At 39.0% G+C, this 26,045-nt stretch overlaps 1 protein-coding gene across 5 annotated transcripts; it reads right to left on the bottom strand.

Annotated features, from left to right (window-relative positions):
* Positions 1–864: 864 nt before the first annotated feature.
* LOC146472041 (polycystin-2-like protein 1) lies at positions 865–25,103 on the bottom strand. 5 transcript variants are annotated; one of them, XM_085120589.1, is made up of 20 exons: positions 25,071–25,103; positions 24,399–24,570; positions 19,996–20,345; positions 16,103–16,216; positions 15,340–15,393; positions 14,824–14,897; positions 12,859–13,013; positions 11,893–11,991; positions 11,468–11,603; positions 10,700–10,788; positions 9,590–9,989; positions 7,619–7,678; positions 7,088–7,209; positions 6,310–6,529; positions 4,624–4,757; positions 3,953–4,070; positions 3,368–3,570; positions 2,927–3,074; positions 2,313–2,519; positions 865–1,979 (listed from the first exon to the last, which is right to left on the bottom strand). In XM_085120589.1, exons 3-20 carry the CDS (start codon positions 20,324–20,326, stop codon positions 1,926–1,928), a joined length of 2,718 nt encoding a protein of 905 aa, XP_084976715.1. In that variant the 5' UTR covers positions 20,327–20,345; positions 24,399–24,570; positions 25,071–25,103; the 3' UTR covers positions 865–1,925. The 5 variants fall into 5 exon arrangements, with proteins under 5 accessions (XP_084976715.1, XP_084976718.1, XP_084976716.1 ...); XM_085120592.1 differs by lacking the exons at positions 24,399–24,570; positions 25,071–25,103 and adding an exon at positions 23,710–23,764; XM_085120590.1 differs by lacking the exons at positions 24,399–24,570; positions 25,071–25,103 and adding an exon at positions 21,372–21,517.
* Between the last annotated feature and the right edge of the window lie 942 nt (positions 25,104–26,045).

Below are 26,045 nucleotides of genomic sequence, written 5' to 3'. Positions count from 1 at the left end.
ATCTCGAAATTTAATTGGCTGCGCCGAAGTCGTTTATCAATTGATAGGCCAACTCCCTCCGATTTTCACGTCCTTAGAAGAGAGACCCGGGGGACGATTTTGTTGATAGGCAACCATTGTAGAGCGCGCGTGCTTTGATAAACAGCAGCAACAATAAAAAAACGAAAACCTCGGGCTGTTGGTATACCAGTTCTGTTTGCATACCAATGAAAACTAATTTTCCAAATAAAACTATGTATTTAGCCGCGTTTTCATAATGAGGTTCAAAGCAACTCGAAAATGGCCTTTTAACCTAGTGGTTCCTGAAACAGTTCCAGTAAACCAAAAATGATTAGTTAACGCAGTAAAAACTTTCGCCGTAACGGAATTTTCTTGCTTTGTGCGTCTGACCGCGGTTAAAGGGGAAATATCACGCAAATTCGCTGAACCCCAAAATGTTTGTCTGTCAGCAGAAACAACGAAATAATTGTCAAGTTTGTTATAAATTATCACCCAGGTGGAATAAAACTATCGATTAGTGCGTATGGCCAGAGACAGAGTAGGCCGGTATGGATTGAAACTTGAAAAATGTTAGGCTAATGTTTTTCAAGTTCTCGCATTTTTGTTTCCAAAATGCGCTAGAACAGATCACGAGTTGTTTCTTTCAAGAATTGAGTTGATTTCTTTCCTCTCGTCATTCTTGAATTATTTGGCAGCAGGTTGAAGGTCTTATTTCATCAATTTTAACAAAAGATGTCAAAACCCCATGATACTTCCCCTTTAAGTATGTAACAGGGGTGCGACAAAAGTTGCTATGTGAAACCCCCTCCCAGGGGTGGAGGGGGAAGGGATGAGTTGTAAGGATAAAAGTACACAACCACCATAAACATTAAAAGCTCGTTTAATGAGCAATGCAACATGCATAATAAAGTTCGAGTAAACAAGAGCAGCTCACCCCACTACTACAAATACTATTCCTCATCTGCCAGCAGTCGGGTGCGTTTAACAGATAAATTCGATTATTACGGATAACTTAACCGATCTTTTAACAGCTTCAAAGCCAGCATCGTAAAGTGATTTCTCCTTCAAAACCATTCTCTGAAAATACGTTTGTCAAAACTTTTCTCCCTTAAAAAACCCTCGTTCGGTTAACGAACGAGAAATTCTGATTCGCCACGAGTATTATGAATGGGGCACACCTCGTTCACAAACTGGTACTTGCATGCAATTAAAACCAGAAGCTTTAAACTCAAATGAGTGCGCAATTATTTATCAAATTATGATTATTCACAAATCACTTCGTTTCTAGAAGTTTGTCTACGAAAACTTGTGAGCACGTGCAAACCGCGTGATATTCACCTACGATCCACGTGACAATAATGTAACATGCGTGAAAATTGTGACGAGCCCACGAGACCCTTTCTCTAAATTTACTATTTACAAATCTACTGCAATAAATTACCCTCTAAACAATACAACTCGTATAGTTAATTAAAGTCATGGTTTCACACGTCGTTCAATCTGATTGAGCGAGCTTCACCAAATGAGAAGGTAAGGGAAAGATAAATAAATAACACCTTCCCACCGGACTTTCTCCAAATCCAAATCGTACTGTTCTTACCCTTTAAACAACGCGTGAAAATATGACTGATATGAAAATTCAAAACGGGAATTCAACGACACAATTTCTAGTTTCCAATGTGGGTGCAGATTTACTGTACGCTAAGGACAATCTCTCCCGCTTTCCTCGAGTTCCGCGCGGCCAGGCTTGTGTCCGCACTTCCTTCCACGAATCCGCGCGGCAAGAGAGAGAGAGAGTGGCCTTAGTCCGATGCAAATAATCTATGCTTGAGTACTGGATGAATAGAAGCGTGGGAATATACATTAAATCTACCTCTAAATGTTTGTTTTTAACGAAATTCGTTCGAAAGACGACGACGCGAGATCTAAACATTCGTGTGTTCGTTGAACACGGCGGGAACTCCGTCACGATCACGATCCTGAAATACAAAAAAAAAAAAAACAAATGTTAAGGACCACTTCATTATTTCTCCTTAATATATCAATACAATGTCAAACCTGAGAGTGGAATAAGAAAGAACAAAGTCATCAACTCGGGGAAATGGTTGGATGTACGACGAAGACAAGGAAGAATAGGAATGAAGCTACAAAAGGAGGATTTGAAATATTTTAATCTTGCGACTGAGAGTTAACAGAGTTATGAAAGGTTTATCACAGTTTCCCACCCTTTTGATAGACCCAGAAGCCCTGAGAAACTGCTTATAGTCTGGTTTTGAGATTCTTAGATTTCCTCGTAAAGAAATAGTACTTACAGACATCCTAGCCGAGCCAGCAGAGGCTTGTGAGGCTCGAGACGGGGATCCGCGGCTAGATTTAGCCGTGGGAGCCCGGGAACCAGCGGGGCTGGCATCGCCGCGGTTCATGGATGCCTCGCTATCCCAGCGTTCCAACTCTTCTCGCACCAGTTTCTCCATCTGGTCTCGCTTCAGATCCCGTTCGCTGCGTTCACTTCGGTCACTCTGTTGAGGGGAAAAGGTAGGGTTAGAGCGCACGCAAAAACGCTGATTTGAAACAGTAGATCTACGGCGAACTTACTCAGTGTTCCCGAAATCGCACGCTGCATTAGCTTAGTAACCACTGACAAAATAACTATGACGCCTGCTACACAAGTTGTAATTGGCCAAAACTGACTCATGACACCTTTGAGTCTTCAAGGCCAGTATGATCACGATTCAACTTTCAGGTCAGTAATGAGAGACAAAAGCCCATCAACTGATGATCAGCTATAGGCTTGACTTGGAAGATGAATTCTGCTCATGTTGTCACAACCTCAGTAAGTGACATCAGCGCTCCGTGTAAATAGTAACCCAAGTTAACCGAGCAAAGATTAATGTTTTTCTAATATTGCACGTTTTTATTCACTCACATCCGCGATAGAGTCGAGCAGTTTAGCCATGGTCTCTCGTCGCTTGAGTTTGGCTTTCTCCATGGCCTCTAGTTTGACAAGGACGGCATCAATCTTGGACACGATGCTGCCAATGGAGTGTTCCATGCGGTCCACGCGACGACTGAGACTGAAACAAAGACGACACGTGTCAAGTCTTTAACTGACAAGAGCGATTGAGTTATTGTTTTTTGATTTGATGGTTACACTTTAGGATTTCATAAACAGACTCAAAGTTAGAACCACCTTGTACAGCATAATAAACAGCACCACAGGAAAGTACTGCTCAGTAGCTTTCATTTGAATAGTCACACGTTAGGATTTAATCCGCAAACTCAAAAGTTAGAACCACCTTGTACGGTACCACAGCTAAGTACTGCACACATCCAGCCTTAACTTTCGCCCAAGTGCGAAATAACTTACACATTGAACTCCTCATAAGAAACCCCTCCTCCGCCAGCACTGGGGCGGGCCATGGCTGAACCTGCGCGCGCACTGAGGCCGCCAGTGGATTCCTCGTCCTCGTCACTGTCATCGCTGCCCGCGAAACTGTTGGCGGTCTTGGGGCGAGCGCTCTTTGTCTCCTTGGCTCGTTCCATTTCCTCGATTTCATCATTCAGTTCAGCCTATATGAAGTAGATAAAAATCCGTGAGAAAGAATCGAGCCAGACAATGGAAACTTGAGCGCTTGGGAAACGTCTTAGTTATTATGTTCTGTTGTTGTTAGAATTGGCGTGCAATAATAAAAAAGAAATATTAAGGTCAGTCCGGTAATCTTAGCTTAAACGTTCAGTTTATTTCACATGTTCATTTTCTCTTTATGCATTTACTCCGCGGACGGAACTGAAAAATTAATGACATATGAAGCAATTTGTGTGCGACCTCTCCCCACTTCATCCTTGTTTTTCTCTCTCCGCCAAGAAGAAGTGCAAATTCATTAAGAATATATCTTTATGCAAAACACTGGGAGAAAGTTTCTTCTCACTAAAGAGGAATTTTGAATCTCACCTTTTGTCCTTCCAGGTCTTCTTGCATCTTTCTTTGTTCCTCTTCATCCAAAATTCTGTCGCCATCCAAATCATATTTAGCGAATACCGCCTCGATCTCTGCGTCAGCATGGCCTCGTCTGAAAAATAAACACATGAAAGTTCTCGCTAACGAACTCCGTAGAAACAAGGGGAAGTTGAACATAGGTCAAAGAACACAACTGACGAATTCTTTCGTACTTTTCTACGCGCAAAACATGGAAAAACAAAGCAGAGAATCGCTCAAAAGCTTGTAAGTTGAACGTTCAACTTCATATAGAGTAATGAGAAGGGTTTCTCTCTCAAAGGATGTGCATAATTTATGTACGTAATTTACTTTCAAATTTCGATCTGCCGACATTGCCTGTATTTGCGTTGACGCATTAAAATGAAATGACTTTTTGTTAAATATCTTTGCTGATTAAAATTCGATTTTTAGAAGGAAATATTTGTGGGATTGTTTCGGCGGGAAGAGCGATTAACGGATTTGCTTAGAGTTAAGCAGCGAGATCGCAGACACGAAAGCAACAATTAAACAACAGACATTTGAGATCATGAATAAATTTTTATATGGATAAGTCTCGCTTCGAGGGAACGCTTCCAAGACCAAGATCAATCAAAAATAACACCAGCACATTATTACGTAACACTTACGACTTCAGGTTGGCTCTCCATTCTTCAAAGTCCAGCTTGTTGTCTTGGTTCACATCAGCAGTCTTGAGAGCTTTCTGGATGTCAACAATCTTTTCGCGTTTGAAAGAAAGTCGATCCAGTATCTTCTGGTAACCCTGCGAGACAAAATTAATTTCGCGCATCACCACTAGCTTTCGGCGTGTAAAAGCTTGTTTTTAAGGTAACATGACTCGCCAAAAAGCAGCCGAGTAATTCCGTGCTCGCGAAGAAACTCGCGACTCACGGATTCTAGAAGCGCACAATTTCAGACGGCAAAAACAAGTCGCCCAGCCGGGTGGCAGTATCTTAATAGGGACGACCTAAAGTGTTTGGGCGGAGACAATTTCACGTCCAATAATATCACCAATACATTCAACCGTTTATTCAAAAGAAACCAATTAAAGGAGACCTGCTGTAAGGTTACCAGGCAACGCGTTGGCGGATTAAATGAAATTCAGGGGCAAGTAACCTGCACAAGAAATAACTTTTTCAAGACAAGAAGTGTTCTTCTTAAACACCTGCTTTTTGCTGCTACTTTCGTCAAGTGTCTAGTCACTTGCTGAGTTAATAATGTTTATAAAAGTTGCTTCTTTCAAATGGAACAACCTGCATTTAAAACGAACTTAAAAACATGAAAGATCGAAAATATCCATTCTAACATTTCCGGATATTTCTCTTTTATTTACAGTTGCAGACGTGATTGAAACATTTTTTTTTTACTAGTTTAAAACCCAAAAGGAAAACATATAATTTTTGAGTTTCAAACATCTTACGGCGATAAACACAACGACGACAAAACACAATGGCAAATTGCCATAAATTCTTTTTTTTCCTACAAGTTTATCTATTATTAACAACATTGTCTGAAGAAGATCGCTGATCGATTAATGAAACTTGTGCACATACCACAATTTAGCACGAATTACTTTCCACTATAACAATAGCCAGTTTGGAAAAAAATGGAGATGTACTAGAGTTTGTCCATCTTGAAAACATTTTCAAAATTTTACATCTCCTAAAACGTGACAAGTCCTCTCCAATCTACAGGAACCGTCCTTTTTTTCCCCGCTGCCAGGCATTTTCCTCCGTAAGCAAAGTTCTGTTTACATTTTCTTGAAATAAGTCGGTGAACAACACAATTAAAAAAATATAACAGGCTGATTTAGATGGAACTGAACGGCAAATCTGGAAGATTCTGACCAAAATTTCGCGAAGGAACTGTGGCACGTATTCAAAAGTTTCTAGCTAAAATTTGCAGCACTTCCGTGACAAGCAACTGTAAACAATTTGAATAATTTCACATAATCTCTTGAGACCAACAGTCCAATCGAGATTTTATAGAAACTCCAAGAAAGCCAGCTCAAAATTCTCCGCGCCGACATTTTCCGCGCCAATATCAACATGCATGAATTTGCGCAAACGATCAAAATCTTTTTCATCTTTGGAGATCATTGTCTTTACTCTCATTACCTGAGTGTTTGATCAAGCAATGAAAACGTTGGGCGAAATTAGATTCTTGTCGCTATTGAGGATAAAGGGTTCACAGCTTTCCTCGAATTCTGATAGGGTCACGTTGTAAGACTGGTGCTCTTCCACGCTACAAGCTTTAATTACTATAAAAACGAATTTAAAGTTTCGCTCTTCATTTTAAGAAAAGTGGAAGATTACCTTCTTGAAATAGTCTCCGATCTCGAACTCGCTCTTCTGCAAGGCGATGTTGGACTTGACCTCAGCGTAGGTGTCGTTGATGATGGCCAAGAACATGTTGAGCAGCACAAAGAACACGAAGAACACATAGGTGATGAAGAAGAGCGGACCAAGCACGCGGTTGGCGGTCTCCAGGGCGTGGAAATCGAAATCACCCAGGATGATACGGAACAAGGTGAAGCTGAGAAGACAGAGATACACTGATATCAATTCCAAGCTCAAAAGAAAACGCTGAAAAATCAAAACTGAATCAAGGCACAATACAATGTCTTTACTGATCTTAAAGTCCCAACATATCTCCGAGGAGACCTCTCAGTATAAGCCCGGGGGTTTCTTGAGGTCTCCTCGCCACTTCTTACTTCTTTTACTATTATTATTTACTCTAAACTTATGTACTTGTAATCCTAGTTTATCATTCATTGTAACTTTCTATGTTTGTATGTCGTGGTGAATAAATAGATAAGGCGCCTTGGCACAAAGACACGCCCAAACAGGGGCGTGGTCGCTTTACTCGTCTTAGTTCGCGCGCGTCGAATCGCGAGATCTCCACGCGTTTTCAAGTACAAAGGAAATCACCTATGTTGATCAATCTCGCAAATAAGAGGGTTAAAAATATATTCATTAGCAGAAAGGTGATATTACGATAACCTGCAGTAAAGGCAGACTAGTGTGCTTGTATTTGCGAATTGCGAGCAGAGTAGCGATACTAAGCAAAATGCTATAGAAATCCAAAACTTACATGGAGTCCTCAATTGTGCTGAAGTCGCTAACCGATGGGCCGAACACAAGGTAACCCAGCTGAGCATACGCCAGAAAGATGATGAAAAACATGACGGCAAAACCACCAACATCATAGGCACACTAGAAAGAAAAATAAACGAGATTATGACTACACGTAGGGCTCCACAATCGCAGGTTATTCGCTAACTAGAAGAGAAAGGTAAAAACAGAAAAACAGGCGAGGTATCCAGATGTCCGCTTATACGCAGTATTAATTAGGAGATTTGTTTATGTGTTTTTCGACTTTTTACTAATCCGCCGTGAATAGGTAAGTGTATTCCTTTTCGTTATTTCTTAATAAAGTCTACTTTTTTGTTTGTTTGTTTGTTTCTTTCTTTCTGGAACTATGGCTGGGTACAAGTTTCAGCCTATGGAAGCCGAAGGTGTCAGTTCAAGTGTATTAAGCGATAAAAAGGGACAAAGAACAATTCACAATGCTTGACTAAAGAGTGATGGAAAAATCAACAAATGAAGAAGTATGATACGTTACATTGCTGAGAGTTTGTGAAAGCTGGTTCATGGTCTTGTTGAAGCTGATGTACTTGAACATCTGAAAACAATGATTGAACAGTCAAACAGTGACAAACTAATCATGGTTTGCTTCATGCTTGGGAAAAGATGCATTACATTTTGTTGAATTCTGATAAGTTTGCCACACTTTCCTCCCGAATAAAATCAATGACTATAAAACAGCCCTACATACATTGTAAGTAATGCTACGAGTGCAAAAGGATAGTCTCCAAACTAAAACTGAACAAAGATAGTGTGGAGTTAAAATGGGACACAAACAAAAGCCCTTCACCAAGTTGAATGCAGTTTTTTTTTTTTAATTATTAACAGTAATATTTACTTAATATAACTCATAGTATTACAATGTTACTAAGTTTACAACACAAAAAACTGCAAAGTTTACAAATACTACAAATAAGAGATGATTCTTTGGTATTTAGCGCATTAAAGTAGAGGAAATACTTTCCAAGTATTGTGAGATGATTGAGGGCTAAACATGGTGGGTTCAATTGGCAAATAATGCACTTATCATTGGCTTTCCCGGGGGTTGACCCCCGGGAACCCCCCGGGAACATGCGGGGAATTGTACATTTTTGACAATATTTTGGGCCTGTGGGGTGGTGACATTGTTTAGTTTTGGAAACGAATGCTTCAGATCCCTGGGTTGCACCCCCGGGATTTGGTCGTCATTGGTCAGCGGTACATGGCATGTTAAAATGGGGTTGACAGAGCTGCACGACTCCCACTGTGTGTCCGTTGTGTTGATAAAAGCCTTTTCAGTTTTGCTTTTAGAAGCATGTCTTTCAGCGATTTTCCTTTTGTATAAGAGATTCTTCCCTAGATCAAAATGTGATGCGACCGCTCTGCTTCATGGTGTTTGTCTTGATCATGAGGGGGAATTCTCAAATATACTTAATGGAGGGTTTCTTACTGATCATTCTGAGCCGTAAGGATTAGTTTTTGATATGCCATTGTGTATGCTAGCTCTGTGGAATTTGTTAAGGCTTATTGGCTTGGATTGACTGCAAGATTTCAGGTAGCACTAAATAAATGTTATCTGTGAAGATACAGGATCCGTGGATTTCTTAACTCGTGAATTTATGCTTATGCTATTGTATCTCGCTGCCGGAAGATTGCAGGAAGTTTGTAATCACGGACATGAGTTTCTAACAGATCCTTGTCTTTACAAATCTCGCTTTCGAAAGCTATAGTGCTATAGCTTGTTATGCTGTCTTTTAGCTCCCTGAGTTGCTTCTTATCTGAAAAACAGCTATTGTGCTCTTAGAGCTGACATATACCTCCATTATTTTGTGGCTTAGCTTGCATCCGCAGGAGATATTTAAAGATAAGACAGGCAACTGTCTTGTGAGTCTCTAGGATACTGGCGAAAAATGAAGGTATTCTGGCTCCTAAGCCCCTGGGGAGGGGGATTTGGCGTGACTTTTATGCCCTATTCCCTGGGGATTTAGAAGGTTTTTGTTTGATCATTAAAACAAATCCCCGGGGGTCAACCCCCGGGAATGCCAATGATAAGTGCATAATTCCATATATAACGTTTTGGGGGGAAAGAACTATCTGAAGGTTGCATAATTGCAAAATCCAATTTTGAAATTCAGACCAAAAGATTGACGCTTGCGCACATTCAACAAACAGGTGTGTAACAGTTTGGTGTATTGCTGGGCAGAACGCACAGTGCAGAGACAAAACTTTTTTCAGTTTGTACAATAATGAGCTAGTAAATAATATATGGTGAATGATTTTGTATTGGAACATAATTAACCATGTTTCTTTCGCAGGTTTAAAGGGAAAATGATAAATCTTAGAAGAGTCGTCACGCTGAAAGTTATAATACTCAAGCCTTTTTTTTTGGAAAATGCAGGTTTTTTGCTACTAGGCCACAAGTACAAAGGAAGAAGACAGAGGAGGGCATAATTAATTCAAGAAATGTCACCTTGATCCAAGCGAAAAACACCAACACAGCACTCATGTTGTTGAACTGGGTCTGCTTGAAGCCCAGAGAATCAAAGTTGGCGTACTGCTTGCTGTTTGCCAAAAGGCCTTTCAGCAAGGCACTTACAGTAATGGTGCGGTACACATTGAACACAATAGCCACATATCCCAGGAAAATGACTAAGACGTCCAGGATGTTCCAGAAGCTCTTGAAGTACCTGAGCTTGTGCTTCTTGATCTCCAAGATCTCTTCAATGGTGTAGTAGACCATGAAGACGATGAAGATTCCCTCGCATGCCATCACGAAGTAGTCCAAGGTGGTGACGTAACGGATCAGTTTCACCGTACGGAAGTTGAACGACGGGATGCAACCACCAGTGGCAGGGTACTCAAACAGGAGTCTGGACAGAGATGGAACTCATTTTCAATATCACTAGAAGTACAGTGTAAACCAATAGGGGAGGTAGCAAGGCAGAGTACAGGAAATTTAACGTTTGTAACGGATTTACAGTCAAACCCTGTTATCATGGACACTGTAATGTGTTACATATTTTGTTTTTATTTTTCGTTAGTCGAGTGTTTTCAACATGAGCCCTTGGCTTGGGAGACTGGGCGACCACTCCCCATGTTTCAATCTAAAAGAAAGTTATACTTATACTTACTTATATACAGCTGAGACCAAAACAAGTGCCCTAACAAGTGTCCGTACCATCGGGGAGTCCTTATTAAGTGAGTTAGTTTTTAAGAAAATGAATGGGGTGGAAGACTGTCCGTAATAACGAGGTGTGCATATTGAGTGGGTGTCCGTAAAGCGGGCTTTGGAGGTACCTTCAAAATCCTCACTGTGAGGCCTAATATATGTACCAGCTCTCGCCAAATTTCTACAGTTTGGGTGATTTATATATTTTTCAAATCCTCAAATGGAATCCCATGCCAAAGTGATATTTATGAGTTTGAAATGAAGCCTGAAGGGTACCAGAATTCTGTTACAAATGAAAGGGAAAGAAATAACTGTAATGGTGGTCATAATTAGATTTTACAACATCCTTAATGACAATACAATGTAGATCACAAACGTTTCAGGTACATAGTGGTTGAATATCTGACATACTTGACGATGCAGAACAAGTTGATGTTGGCATTGTACACTGTGAAGTCAATGGACACCATTCTGGTGCCACGGTCCAACCACAAGTTTTCCTGAAATGATATTCAATTTGGTTAGGAATCTCTTACACCACCTCACCATTTTATTACACCCCTTACAGATGAAACGGGTTAAAAGTTAAAGCCCATGCCAATAAAATGTTTTGTTCCTCATCATCCAAGCGGCCCAATTTTGTTTAAACTATTGTATGCTCACTGGTCTTGAGTGTTTTTCCTTTGTGACTCTAAGTCACTCTCATAATGAGAATTGATGCTTCAAATTATTTACAGGCACTTCCTCTCTATCAATAGTTTGTTCCTTCCCTCCCTCCTTCCTCCCTGCCCCCTCCTTCCATCCTTCCCTCCCTCCTTCCTTCATTCCCTCCCTTCTTCCTCCCTTCCTTCCTTCTCTCATCCCTTCCTTCATACTTCCCTCCCTTCCTTCCTTTCCCTCCTTCTTTCCTTCCCTCCCTCCTTCCTTCATCCTTTCCCTTCCTTCCTTCCTCCCTCCCTCCCTCCCTTCCCTCCTTCCTTCGTTTCTTCCTTCCTTCCTTCCTTCCTTCCTTCCTTCCTTCCTCCCTCCCTCCCTCTCTCCCTCCCTCCCTTCCTTCCTTCCTTCCTTCCTTCTTTTTCATTTTTTGCAAAACTGACCCAACTTCACAAGAGAGTCTGCACAACACTGACAAATGAAACATTTTGTGTGCATGATCCAACAGAAAAATGCTTAACTTACCTTCAGAGTGTCAATTAATGCCTTAGTTTTTTCCCTTTTGGCTTCTAGAAGTAAGGTGAAGCCTCCTCCACCATAAGTGGTGATCCTTCCCCAATATGACTGGCCATCCAGCTCCTTCTCAGTCTCATAAGTCCACCTGCAATGGATAAAAACATGTCTGGCTTTGGTTTCTTCTGCAAAAATTGCCAATAACTTAAGCATCTCAAGTTAAATGAATTGTTCACAAACAAAAGTGATTAACATATATTTTCTCCCTACAACATACAGTATCACTACTTCAATAAACATTTAGGTTACGATACTACAGGAACTGATCACCAAAGGTAACACTTCTTGAAGGTGAACTTGTTAAACAACACTACACCAACTGAGAAAAGAGAAATTAAGAATTGATCACTGCCAATGATTTTAGGATTAACACTTACTCAGATCCATTCATCAAGCCAAATGGTGCTGTGTCTTCAGCACCTTGGGAGTAGGGTGCATAGCACTCTTTGATCACACTCTTGAAGTCATCATGAACACTAAATAGAGACAGAAAAACATATTTTTGAAGTGCGCCCTGGATGTGTAGCTGACGTAAAACTCTAAACTTCAAACCCAACAAAAAAATTGTTTTACACTGCTGTCAATCATAATTACATCAATAGTTACTACCATTCTCACCGTAATACACTTTAACTTTGTGACCCCACTGATCTCTCCCTTTCTATTGTCCTGTCTTTAACTATCTCATTATTTAATTTTTCATCCTCCTAGGGTATAGCTGTGATAGAAAATGGACCCAAAAATGTGGCTTGCATGATACTTCTTTTTGTAAGCACTCCACAAGTATTGCAGGGGTCATGGGTTCAAATCACATTTAAGCTTGAATTTTTTAAGATTTCTTTTCACAACTGCACATTGAGTTGTGTTCATGATTGTGATTATCTTCATCTTTCACTATCTTTTATGAATCTGCATCTGGTAAGTCACATAGTTCACTCAAACAAACAAAACCACTGGTCAGGTGTTCTCTTGAAAAGTTGCATGTTATTAATAGGCCAATGTGCAGACAAGCATAATTTATTTTACAGTTTTTAAGCAGAGCTCTGCTTGAAATGGAGGGTGAGCTAAAATCATGACACCCTAAACACATGTCCCTCTTACCCAATGTTGATAAGTCTCTCAACTGCTTCAGTTTGCATTACCACAAATGCAGCCAATAATACATGTCAAATAATTGGCAATCGAATCTTGCATTTTGAGTCTTGTTTTCAATGTCTTTGGTCTTCATTTTCAGGTCTTCTATTTTACTTCCCAGCACTTTCCAAGAAGACAAGTAAAGTCTGTAGGGTTGTTAGGACTCCATAAACAAGCTAACGCTACTGCAAGCCAAAAAATTTACTTACACGCAGGAATCATTCTTGACTCGCAGTTGTCTTATGCGTGGTCGTCCAAGGATTTTGTTTTCAAAGTAAATGAAGCCCAAGTCTTCTTCTGACACATTTTTATTGTTGTAATACTGTTCCCAGTACAAGCCATCTGACAAGGGACCATTGATATACTATACGATTTTGCAAACAGATAAATGAGTTAATAAATTGGAAAGCTCACTTGTGACTTATAATTAAGTTTTAGAAGTTTAATTGCTGATCCAAACATGTCAAAAATCCATTTATTTCATTACTTTTGGCCTGGTCAAATTGTCTCACTACAGTTGAACCAGCTCTAAAAATGGCTCTAGGCACTTATTCCACATTATGCAATGTACATTATTTTTTTAACCTTATCTCAAAATAATGCCCCTTAAAATTTAAACACCCACAAAGCATTAAGGGTTTATGGGAAGAAATGCTGATTCACACAATTCTGCTATTTTAAAATATAAGTGAGCAACACCTACATTTTCTGTAGGCGTGGCTCACCTTTCAGTTACCGATCCCCTTTCACCCCTTTCAAACCAGCTCAGTTTGATATTTAGGGAGTAAGAAGTAAGAAACAAACTTCATGGGGAAAGAATCTTCAGAACCTACATATCACTGGAGCTGAAACACAAAGGTACAGTATTGTAGTTCATTTTATTCACATACTTTTTGCATGGACTGCCAATATGAAAACCTCAATACAACGAGGCAAAACTTTCAAAGTTGTGACATGGTAAAAGGTTAATTAACCCAATAACGGCCACGTGTTTTCCACGTATAAAATTACTTCACAAATTAGCATATTGTTAATTATTAATCTAATGTGCAGTAAAAATTGACAACTTACTGGGTCAAAGAAACAGCCCTCCTTTGGTCTAGAATAGCTAGAATTTCTAATTGTCGAATAAAATACCCTAGCTGTGAATTAAAGATTACTCGAAAAACAAACCTGAAGGTAAAAATTTCGAAAATTTCGATGAAATTTGATCCTTGCGCCACATGGCAGTAATTTGGTCCGCTCTCGAGAAGACGTGTTTGTTTACGCAAGATTAGGCAGTTATCACGTTTCATCAATGAAAATAGAAAGAAAAACAGGCAATAAAACTTTTCTAAATGAAAAATTTATTCAAATAAGTCTTTGTATTGGTCTTAGAAGAAAACGCGTATAATTTTTGCCACGAGGCGACCGACTCGCAAGCGATTTGAAGCAATTGCGAGTCAATTTTGAAGCGAATTTATCTACCCGTGCGGAGCCTGTTTTTCAAAACTTTTGCAAAAACTGTTTGGAATAGGAAGAATCGATCAATTAGAATAGTATTTCAGTACAAATTCACAATCAAACCTGTAATTCTTTGTGAGTTGTATTGCGAGAAACACTCGAACATCACCAAGAAAGTCCATGGCGAAAACAATGATTTGAGATGTCTGCCAGCTCGTCGCCTCGGTAAAACTACAAATTTTCCTCGAAGCATAATTTCTCCGCCGTTAATGCTTGGATTTCCGCTGTTGAAACTGTTGAGTATTCCTTAAAAGTTTCTCTTTCGATTTACTGTTTCGAAAAGTTGTGTTTTCCTTCCGAAAACGCGAAATTGGCGTCTTGAATATTTAAGCCTGAAGCGCGCAGCCCGCCATGATGGCTGAAATCCGATATTTTTCGGACGACAAAAACCTTTTTGTGTCTAGACTCCCCTAAGACCTAAAAATATATGCGCAGTCGGTGGATTCTGATTGGTCAGTCTTTTCCAAAGACAATTAGAACAATAGAGGACAAAATTATCCCTTCTAGGGGAGGTAGAAACCCTTGCGCGAGCCCGCGAGGATTCGCGGCCGGTTTTGGCCAGTTGGCCGTTATTGGGTTAATTAATTGTAATTTCTTTCTTTTGTTGGTACAAATAAATTGTTGTACTTGTTGTTGATTAATGCAAAGAGCATTTTGTCAAGTGTACTTACCATCCAGAACTCTTTCATTGTCGTGATATCCTTGAAAGTATTCCTGTTATCCATTGTTGTCTCCACAAACAGGTCTGTGTAAGTAATTTCTCACCATTAATAAAGGATAACTGCTAATTTCATGCAAACCTACATGTACTGTGCATAAAGAAAGCTACACAACAGAACAGATGTCTTCAGGAGCCTAGAGGCCCACAGCTACGTACCAACAACTAACCCAGTTTCTGCAGCACAAAGTGACTAGGAGCACTACTATTCATCATGGATGGGATGTTAGTCCATCACAGGACATCCAACATAAAGTGACAAGGAATTGAAGTATTTACTGCCCTCCCTAGATGCTAGATGATATGCAAGTCAGAGGATACCCTACATTCTGCTGAGTTTTCCTTATGTTTTGCTGGTATGCATTTATACACCTGGGTAAAGGGAGACAATGAGGAGCAAATAATATGACGGGATAAAAGCTGGGCCCTCTTGAACCACTGAACACGCTAACAACTGTAAACTGCTCACCTCTCATTACTTTGGTGTAGTAGTACATGGTGGAGTTTGTCATTCCAAATGTCACTGCAAAATAGAAATAAAAACGTTACTGAAGAGCACCATGCCCTGGTTGTTGCCTCCTTCACAACAATATCAATGAATTTAAGCATAAAATAAAATCAAAATCACTAGTTGGCTTTTAAACCAGACAGTTCACATGCAACTACAAAGTAGAGAAAATAAAACTAGCTTAATGATCAGATGTTATTCTCTTGTGTAGAGCTAACATGAAAATCTTTTCACTTTAATGTTACATGATATAATGGGAAAACTAAGTTTCAGCTCAAGCTAACAATAGATCCAAATATCTATACAAAGATGGAAGCAGTACAATTTACCATTAATCACAGTTTCTATCATGGCTCTAGAGTGAGCATAGAGCATAGTTTCTCATAACATCATACTGTGTCAAAATTTAATAATTTTTCACACAACAGTTCATATATTAGGGGAGTAGGCTGGCCCAGTGGTGCATGCACTTATCTCCCACTAATGTAGGACAGGTTTGATTGCCAAACTTGGTCTCATAATTATGTGAGTTGAGTTTGTGTGGTTCTCGTCTTTGCATGGAGAGATTTTTCGCAGAGTCATTGGGTCTTCCTCTCTCCACAAATACTGGCATTTCCAAATTGAAATTAGATCTCGACAGTGTCTCCAAATTAGCGCTCTGTACTTGATACCACTGGTATACAATAAAGTGTATTTGTTAATTTTTTATTCATTTAATACTCACAGATGCAGAGGATAGTGATGAACACCAAATAGATTATCAGCTCCCGCAGAGTGGTCTTGACATGCGCCTCAGGATCGGAGTCAGTGTCTTCTGTCTGCCGTGTCCTCCACAGGCCTACCAACCAACAAAAAAATTATGAAATATCATGATTATCACAAAAGCAAATAGTTCTAGCAAAGTAACATACCAGCAGTTGTATTGTTTACAATCACTTGGTTGTGATTCTTAGCCAAAAAAAATGTAATGCTAAGTACTTTGTCATATAAAACACACTTGAATGGGTTGCGCAGTTCCAGAAAAAAATCCATACCTACCCCACAGAAGGTCATCAGTAATTCCTAGGAGGAGGGCTTAAAAGTCAAAATTTATGAAGCAAAGTACAAAGCTAAACTGGAATTTTCCAGGGGGAGGGGGGGGGGGTGCAAAACAAAAAACCTTCAGTGGGGGAGTATGGATATTTTCTGGAACTGCACATTGTGATAGGGGAACTTAAATCCCATTGAAAGAAGAATATGTTACTCATGCCAACAATACAGAGTTACATTCCATCTGTTATTTTTTCACTTTCTTTGGATACTCCCCTATCAACTTTCCAACCCTTCCTTAAGCGCCAACCTAGCCTCGAGCCACCACCTGGGCCCAGTTGTTCAAAGCCCGATTAAGCTAATCCTGGGTTAACGTGAACTTTGATTCGAGTATATTTACTAATCCATGAGGATTCGTCAAAAATATTTTTGTCCCTAAGTTTTACCTTATACTTTTCTATACCATTACCTTAAAATGAGCCTTTAAAATCATTTTTAATGAGGGAGACGAAAACCTCGGTTGACTTTTAATCGTGGATTGGTGTTAATCGGCTTTCGAACAACCCGGCCCTGATCAAAAGTCTGGAGCGCTAACCATTGTACTACCTGTTGGTTTTGAAACGTGATGTATTTTACTTCATTTTTTATTCTTTATTTTTGGATGATACTATGCTTTAGATATTACCGCGTAATTGTTCTTTTTATCAATTAGATTAGCGCTCACACCTTACCGGTGGTTGACTAGCCCATAGCTGCTATGTCCGTTAGGGAAATGCGAAAGTCTCTAGGTTTTTCTGCGCACATACGCCTTTGTTAGATAAGCAAGCTTTCAATTCAGTTAGATCAGTTCTGGTGTAGAGTCTACGGTGTCAACTACTACTACTCGGCAATCGGGCCACTCAACTCTATCTACACTGGTATCAGTCTTCTTCATTTAGTGCGTGTGCAAACCAAAGTGAGTACTGTCTTTTTCTTGTTTTTAGTTTTCTGTAATTCGGTTTATCGTTACTAGTTTCAGTCTAAGGTTTTGTTCGTTATTAGATTTTAGGAGTATCGTTGCCAATTTAGTTTTCGTATACTCGGAACGCTGTATTACTATTTTCGCCAGGTTTATATCATCAAGTAATTAGCTTTTATTGGTCGTAAACTGTTCAAGGATCGATTATCACTACACAATTTTTGTCGTATTACTTCAATTTGCTACGCACTGTAGTAAGTGCAGATTAGTATCTTTTAGTTTCACATGTCAGTGTATTTTTAATTGGTAGTCTATCTTAATTTTATGCTTATATGCGTTAGTTAAGTTCGGTTGTTTTTCATTACTGTATTTCAGTTCGAACCGACATATCATATCGTCAAATTGTCAAATTGTTACTCTACAAGTTCACAATTGACACTTAGCTTAATCACTACGTGACCTGTCTACCTCAGTTGAACTTTGTATGGAACATTGACCTGTCTATTAAACATTGTTTGCGTTTTAGTCAGAGTTTCTTGTCAAGTTCGTTTTTACGCTACGCACTACTCTACCCGTGTTATTCATTTGGATTTTGGTTTGGCATTCTATCCTTGTGAATTACACTACCCCACTTAACCTCTCCCACATAGAATGGGGTACATTATAATAAATGCATGGAAGCTTCAAAATATCAGCTATGACTTTAACTTATTCAAACAGACAAGCACAATTTACTGTATTATTTTGGATGTATCAGTCAAACAAAGCAATAATTCCCCCCCCTCCCCCCAAAAATATATATATTTGAGTTCCTTCCCCAGGCCTGTACCTTGTGTCAATTATTGCTAATTTATACTGTCAGATAATGTATACAGAGCAAAACTTTCTTCTATTCAGAAAAAAAAGCATAAACTGAAATTCAAGGTTCTTTTTTACCCCAATCACTAAAATTAAGTGCAAAGATTAAAATTTTAACACTGAGAAACAAAAAATTTGAGAACAATCACGTGTGAATTTCATCTGCTGATTAGAGACCAAGGTAGCTATGGTAGAAACACCAAAAACAAAGACAGCTGGTACAAACAATATGCAAAGTAGACAAACATACTTGAATAAATAAAGTAGAAAACCTTTTTTCCTCTATAACAACACCCTCAATCTTTTTTGTTGAAGTGGCCAAAATAGGTGTATTTTACATCCTTCCATAGTTTTTTTTTATTCAATATGATTATTTTGACCAAAAATATTAATATCAAATACATCTACCCCATCTGCAGAAATAAACAGCAACCAATATAATTTGACTCACCGCACAAGACAAATTACAAGACCATCTTTGTGTTGAAAAACAAAATAGAAAAAAATATTTTTTTATTTCTAAAAAATTCTGAAATAAATATAAAATGAAATGGTTTCCTCTGGAGTAACGAGGCTGAATGCGATATATAGCCAACTGGGAATTAAGTCAATTGTCATAAAAACAGCCCCTCGATCTGTAACTTTTCGATCCACTGTTTATTTGGGAGCATTACTGACCCGCATTTTACACCAACGCCAGACAAATTACAGACCCCGATGAAAATAAATCTATATGGTATTTTCAATTAATCGCCATTGGAACCCCATTGGAGGGAAAATGAGGGCTCATTTAAATGCCTTGCAAGTTTATCGACGACAAAACATCACAAGAATTGAGGAAAACCAATTCAGTACAGAATGAATGCATGTATTCCTCGTTGCAAAACAAATTTGGCCGATACAATCGTAACACTAATTTCAACTGGATAAACGGGTTCCGAATAACACCCCGAAAATTTGTCCAAACGCATACAACTGCGCTGCCAATCTAGCCACATAAATAATTTACCGAACGGGAAAGTTGCTGCTGAACGAGAAAAACAAACACCACAGCAAGATAAATGAGAGCTCTCGATTCTTTACAAAATTTTGCCAATCTGTTATTCTATGAAAATTACAAAAGACGCGTTTAAGGTTTAAAAATACATACGAGAGAGTCCATTCGATGAAACTTCGATCGATTATGAGAAAAAACGTATGTTGCTTGCAATATTGGCATATAACACATAATTCATTCAAAGACGAAACACCTGCACTGAACCTTCATTAAATTTTTACGTGCTGGCAAACCGAATGTGTGGTGAAGTAAGTTAGGACCTTGCGAATTTTGTTCAAGACGGAGACAGAAAACAGACCAAACTGTAATAAACAGGCAATCATCTAAACTAACCATGTATAAATATAGAGAAAACCGACAATACACCGCTTCGGCTTTGAGACCACCGTCGCTCAATTAGAGCGCGCTGCGAAAATGACTCTATTCTGTTTGCAATGGTTAAATTACAGCTCGTTCACTTAAGGCTTCCTTCCTTCGGGATTTGAAGGTACAATTAACGAAATCAACCTAGCGTACATCACAGACAATTGCTCTCAATACACTAAACAAAACGAAGAACTCGCCCATAGAAAAATTACCATCCGAATTACGTGACCTTTCGTGCAGAAACGACAAAACCGAACGCGGCGTAGAACTCGAAACAGAGTGGATTTAGTTATTCTAGACATGTAGGCATGTTCCTCTTTAGTACAAACGTTGATAACACTATTCTTACCTCGAATGATCCTTTTAAAACGTGTCCAGCAACCAACAGGAACGTTCTTGGTTCCCGGAGCCCGCACATCAGTAGGGACTCGAGTTTGATGGTTGGCTGGTTCTCTTTCCATGGCCGAAGGAAGATCAACAGCAGCTGATGCCGGTGCTCGAGGAGAGAAATCTATCTCATCGTGACCACCGCTCAGCAAATCATCAGACCAGGCGTTTCGCGAATGCGAAGATGGCGGACGACTCTTCTCGTGCATTTCGAGTTCATCATTCATGTTCATGCCAAGACTAGCTTGAGACCCAAGCGCGCTTCTGTTTCGGCGTTTAGCCGATCCACTCATGTTTGCGATGTCCTATGACCTTTTTAATATAAAAGAGGCAAAATTTAGTCCCGCTACCGCTGTTTTACAGCGAGAATTTTTAAAAAACCTGCGATTTAGCTCCCAAGTTGCCCTAAATGCAGATCGATCAATGTGAGTTTGAAATGCTCGCAGATAAGGTCATAAATATTTCACGTCATACGCAAATGAAATGAAACATGCCAATCATCCATGCGTTAATGAAAGTTTCTATAGCTACGACGTGAGCGGAAAAGTTTCGAAAATAAATGAAAATACTGCGGTTTATCAAAATTGTCATTATGTCTCTATCCTAACAAATTGATGTGTTTAGTGGTTAAAATTAGAAGCTCAATTTTTTTCCATTTCTCGAAAACGTGAAAGAAGGCCATGAAAAGTGCTGAAAAACGATGGCATCAGTTCAATGAACATTGTGCGCGCTGTGACTTACCCCTTGAAAAGGAAAGCCAGAAAAAAATACCGTTAACTCACTGAAACTGACGCAGAAAAACGGACTGGAACTGGGTTCCTCCTTGATCGATCGAATATTCACCTGTACTCGAGGATGGCAAATAATCCTGTGCGACAACCTATGAATTGTTTATGAAGATAAGAAAATGAAGGAAGTTGATTGGCCAGTCCTCCGTCAACTACGTTTTCTGTAGAGCTTATGAAATATTGCGAAATAACACCTAGATATTAGGAACAAAATTATTTTGGAAAACTTAGATAACAACTGCACGAGTCCGTTTATTTTCGACATACCCCTGTTGAGCATTTAAACAGACTTTAGTTTCCTTAAATTTCATTCATGATCGTAAAAAGAATCTTTAGCAAACCGTTATGAACAAAGGTTTTGTATTTTCTACCAGTTCCAATATTATTTTTACCATTTTCGATAAATTTAGAACCACCAGATTGTAATTACAAAACAGAATTGGCACTGACACTAAGTAAGGAGGAATACTAATTCATGCAGTGAAATTCTTTTGTCTTTCTAAATTGCACTTGAATTTCTGTACAAGTTTTTACGATCGAACGATCATACCTGAGGAACTCCAGGTGGACGCTAAAAGCGAACGCAGAGTTAACCACAATCACCAAACCTCGACGAAAACGAGTCTGTGGCAACTAAGTAAACTCAGTTTTACGTTGATGAAAGGTTATTGGATAACCAACAGCTTCCACTGTCCTATTTGCTTGACAGTATTGACAAATTGAGGAAATTACCGAATAGAAAATAAATTGCTTTCCGCGTATCGTCAGGGCTGTGAGAACTTCCTCTGCGCATAAATTATAAAAATTAATACCATTTGCAAGCTACTTAACTTTAATGTTTCTCTTAAATGTTGTTAAATGTTCTAGTTTCCTGTTTCGTGTTCGAGAATTTTCGTTTCAAATTTAGCCAACATAGGCTTTATGTGGTTCAGCCTTCGACACTTTACGATCCGGACCGATAATGTCACCGTCACTTTTGTTTCGTTGTCAAAACAATTTTTATAAGGGCCATACTATAAGTTCTATGAAGAACCGAGTGGCAAAAAATAAAGAATTAACAATTCAAGGTTATATAAGGGTGGACTTCAAATAATTTTCGGATATTGCTGAAAGCGCGCAGTACAGAAAAAGCCGCGAATTTTCAACATTCAAAGTTGAGAATGAAGGCGGCCAATGAAGTCATCGGAGGCCGGCCTTCGAACGCTTACGAAGGGTTTCCATTACACACCAAGTATAAGTAATTTGCAAACCGTTGTGTACTCGTTCTTGAACTGAATAAAGGACAAAACTTGAAAACTGTTGGACAGCAGATTAAAGTGAACGGAAGGGAACCCCTTTCACGGCAAAATATCAAACGGCGGGGTTGGAATTAAACATTGACCAAAACCGTCAGAGCAATTCAAGTATACATCATTTTTTCATTTTTTGTGAAAACGTATCTCAGGCCATTATCGCGGTAAAGAGATATAAGACAGGAACAAGGAAATTTAATAGTTATCGGTGGCTTTGCGATTCCACTGTGATAAATAAGGATTACCTTAACATGAAAACCCTTTCAGTTCCTAATTTTTTAATTTTTCCTTTCCAAGCCGTTTTCAGCTCCCTAGGATTGGCAACTTTTGCAGAGGTTGCATCTATTGAATAATTTCGAGTGGTGGTCGGCGATAATTGCCATACATAATTTAAATTTCCGAGAAGTGAAAACATGGGTTGAATACCAAAATAGTTTAAACCTTTTGCGACTGCATTTAAAGTGCACTCCAAGCAATCAAGAATATAGGAGTTTTTTTTCTCTGAAATGACAATGAAAACTATTTTATTTTCAGGAAACTTCCTGTAACAATGAATATCGCTTAAAAATGCAGACTCACGTATTAATTTCAATAGCAAATAAGTCTTCTTGACAGGCCACCTGTAAATAGCAATATTGAAAAGATAATATTTCTCATCCTTTTTGGTCCAAGCTTTAATTACATGAATTTTTGCAAATGAGTGTTCTCCTAATTCAAACATGACTGACGCATGAAAAGAACATTTTCCGATGTATTTTATTTCGCGAAAGTTTAAAACGCACGACCATAAAAACATCAGTTTTAGTTATCTTAGGTCAGGATAACATGTCAACGATGAGGATGCATATTCAGATAATTTTTAGTATAAAAACTCTTAGAGAATTAATTTGTCAGCATAACGTTGGACAAAACGTGACCAAGTGTACGTGTAGCCAAGTTGTTACTGAGACCCAAAACGTGCGAATGTGAGATATGATAAAAAAAAAAAAAGATCAAAAGCTAAACTCAAATCTCGAGTTTTTAGTGAATTTGATGTGAAACGAGTCACAATTTTTCACGATCATTTCTGGCGCAACATTTTGTTGGGCCGGCAACACGTTGCATGCTTTTGAAGAAAGATACAAAACGAGGTGTTGCCCGCAACAAATTGCTTCGTTAAAAATTGTCCACGCAGGCTATCTTACAAGATAACAATCCTTTAGAAAAATGTTTCGGCTATATCGCCTTTAAAGCTACAAATAATACATGCCTACATCAGCACTGATGCAATTTCCTTTCTAGAATGTTCGGCTAAATCTCTTAAGAATCAGACTACGAAAAAAATTGTTTTACACTACAAAAGTCTCGCTGGAGAAAAGACCTTAGCACTCTGACGCCAGTAAAACAATTATCCTAAGTACCAAAACGTGCTAAAATTTAATAGTCTAGCACGCTAAAATTATTTGCTTTTGGATCCGTTTGTTGTGGTTAGGAGCACTATTCTTGTCGTTTTTGTTTTTTCTTTCTACAAGTAAAATATTTCGTTGCGGCCTACTAACTGTTGAAACAAAAAGAATACTGAATTCTTGGTGCATTTACAGAAAAGAATATTTGTACCTGAGACAGCGAGCAACGCTTTGAAATGGAAAATCCCAAGTTTTAAACTGGACGTAAACTGACGCGTGCGCTAAATAACTTAATGTTTATGTAGCAATTGAATATGGCCTTAATATACACCACCCGGAGCTGTCGTGTCGGTGATAGGTGATGTAGCAATGAATCCGACTAAAAAACAAACAAAGAAGTAAATTAAATTAATAACCAAATGAGAGAAACATATGAAATTCCAGAAAACCAATTTAGGATGTCTTAAGGCCTTGAGATGGTTTCCCAAAAACCAATTCAGGATATGTTAAGGCCTTGAGATGGTTTCCTGAAAACTATCTTCAAAACCTTATTGGATACTCTACCTCACAAAAAAGTTGAACGTGTCAAATGACAAGTGGTACCACTTTAATTTGCAATAACTCCATGTTGGAATTCACTGACTTCGCTTCGAAGTACAACATACAGTTTGAGCTGAATTGCACTGTGTGCAACAATTCAAATAACTACCATTGTTACTTATATAAAGTTTGAGGTAAATTATGAAAGGGAGCTCCCAATCCACAATAAAATGTGTATTTCAGGAATTGATACGCAATCACGGTCCAGCTGAAACACTATAAGGGTCGTGTAGCATGACTTATAAACTGCTAGGCGCTCAGCATCGTTCTATGCGAAAATCAACTCAAAGTGAAACTTACCAGTATGTAATCGTGAGAGCCGAGAAAGAGGAAGTTTTGAAATCTCTGCACAGAACCATCTGTTTTTATCTTGTACAGGAAACTCGTTCACATTGGCATTTTTCTGCATTTTTTGAGTTGCTTATCTCCTTGACTTCCTTCGTGTTTTGCCTTGTACGTAGAAATCCCTTTCCTAATTGGAGAGGAATAACAAAATATCTGTTAGCTACTGCATTCAGAATGGTCACCTTGATAGCCTAACTGATATTGGGGAATCACTTAAAAATCGATAATCTTTGTATGTTGTCTTTCAGCAGCATTTTAGACTAATAATATTTAGCTTAAATTGAAGTTATTGCGGCCTCAAGCTACTGTTCGGATAAAAAGTTATTTAAAAAACTTTAATAACGTTTGAATTTTTAATAACGTTTTATCCGAACAGTAGCCTAAGGCCTCAATTGAACTTTAACAATTATACTAAAGAATCAGTTTAAATATTTGAAAGCAACGTTAGCAAGCACAAGACAATTGGCAAAATTTTAACAGTCCTAACCACAATAATTCCTTGTTTGGCAGTTCAAAAGAGCTTTGGAATAACGAATAAAGGCGACTTCCTTTCACCTGCAAGCAACTTACACGATCGACTCACAAGAAAATACCGAGTAAAAGTACAGAAAAGTTCAAAATTCCCACCTCTATGATGGCCGCCATTTCTTCGCGATGACTCGACTCCACGTCCCGGTAATAGCCTCGACATCATGCATCAGGGGCATGATGTTGGGAGACCTGTGCAGTTGCCGCACACGCACGAAAAGAACAACTTTTGCCTCTCAGCAGCGATTTTTAACGCGTCATTTCGCGTTTGTTTTGTGCGGTATGCGTAATGTCAGGGGTCTGGCGTTTCAAATCGGAGCGGGAGCCGGGATCGGGATGAGAATTCTCCATGGTGCGGGATAGAATGCGGCAAACTAACTGTTGGAAGTGTGATTGAAAATAAAAAAAAAAACAAAGCCAATTTGGATAACCAGACAAATTCCCAACGTCCTTCTTCACCTCTTTCTTGAGGAAGAAAGGACCCTACGAACAAGATTCAGTTGATTGTAATCATTTTATTATCCCATCGTTGTTGACAAGACGTGGCATAGGGTGAAGTCTTTTTTGGGGGGCACAAAATCATGACGCATCCGCATGGGATAGGTTTTGGCCATAGGCGTGGCAGTTTATGTAAATCAACCAAAGAAAACTGGGGAAAACCCAAATAATATACAAGACATTATCCCGGTAAAGGCGAGGGCTCATCCGCCATCAAAGGTAAAACAAAATAGAGAGGAAGGGAGGGAAAATTTATCTTAACTTTCTTGAAACATCGAGGGGGGAGGGCTCACGCCTCGCTTATATAACTTGAGAACGTCCACATCCGGAAGTGGTGAAAAATGCAATTTAATGTGTTAACCTTAAAATAAATCCATATTTTGTTCACATTAACCTTGCTTAGCCATAGTTTTCATCTTACAGTGAAACAGATTGTTTTGAAGTTCCTGTTGTATAAAATAATTGACTAAAGTTTGTGCTGATCTAAAAGCCATCACAACATAGCTACCCTGTACGGTTATCAACTTACTCACCATCCATCTCTGTTTTTTCTCTTTTGGAACCACCAAGCAAGAA

The sequence above is a fragment of the Pavona decussata genome, unplaced genomic scaffold (assembly GCF_977016875.1).
Source record: "Pavona decussata unplaced genomic scaffold, jaPavDecu1.1 SCAFFOLD_102, whole genome shotgun sequence".
Lineage (NCBI taxonomy): Eukaryota > Metazoa > Cnidaria > Anthozoa > Scleractinia > Agariciidae > Pavona > Pavona decussata.
The sequence above is the reverse complement of the archived record's forward strand: the minus strand, read 5'-3'. Positions and strand labels throughout refer to the sequence as shown.

Excerpts from the sequence above, each read along its gene's own strand:
- LOC146472041 (XM_085120589.1), bottom strand. The coding sequence starts at position 20,326 with ATGAGTGGATCGGCTAAACGCCGAAACAGAAGCGCGCTTGGGTCTCAA. Across the intron at positions 10,789-11,467 it reads CATTAATTGACACTCTGAAG|GAAAACTTGTGGTTGGACCG; the intron begins GTAAGTTAAGCA and ends ATATCATTTCAG. Across the intron at positions 4,758-6,309 it reads TCGGAGACTATTTCAAGAAG|GGTTACCAGAAGATACTGGA; the intron begins GTAATCTTCCAC and ends TTTGTCTCGCAG.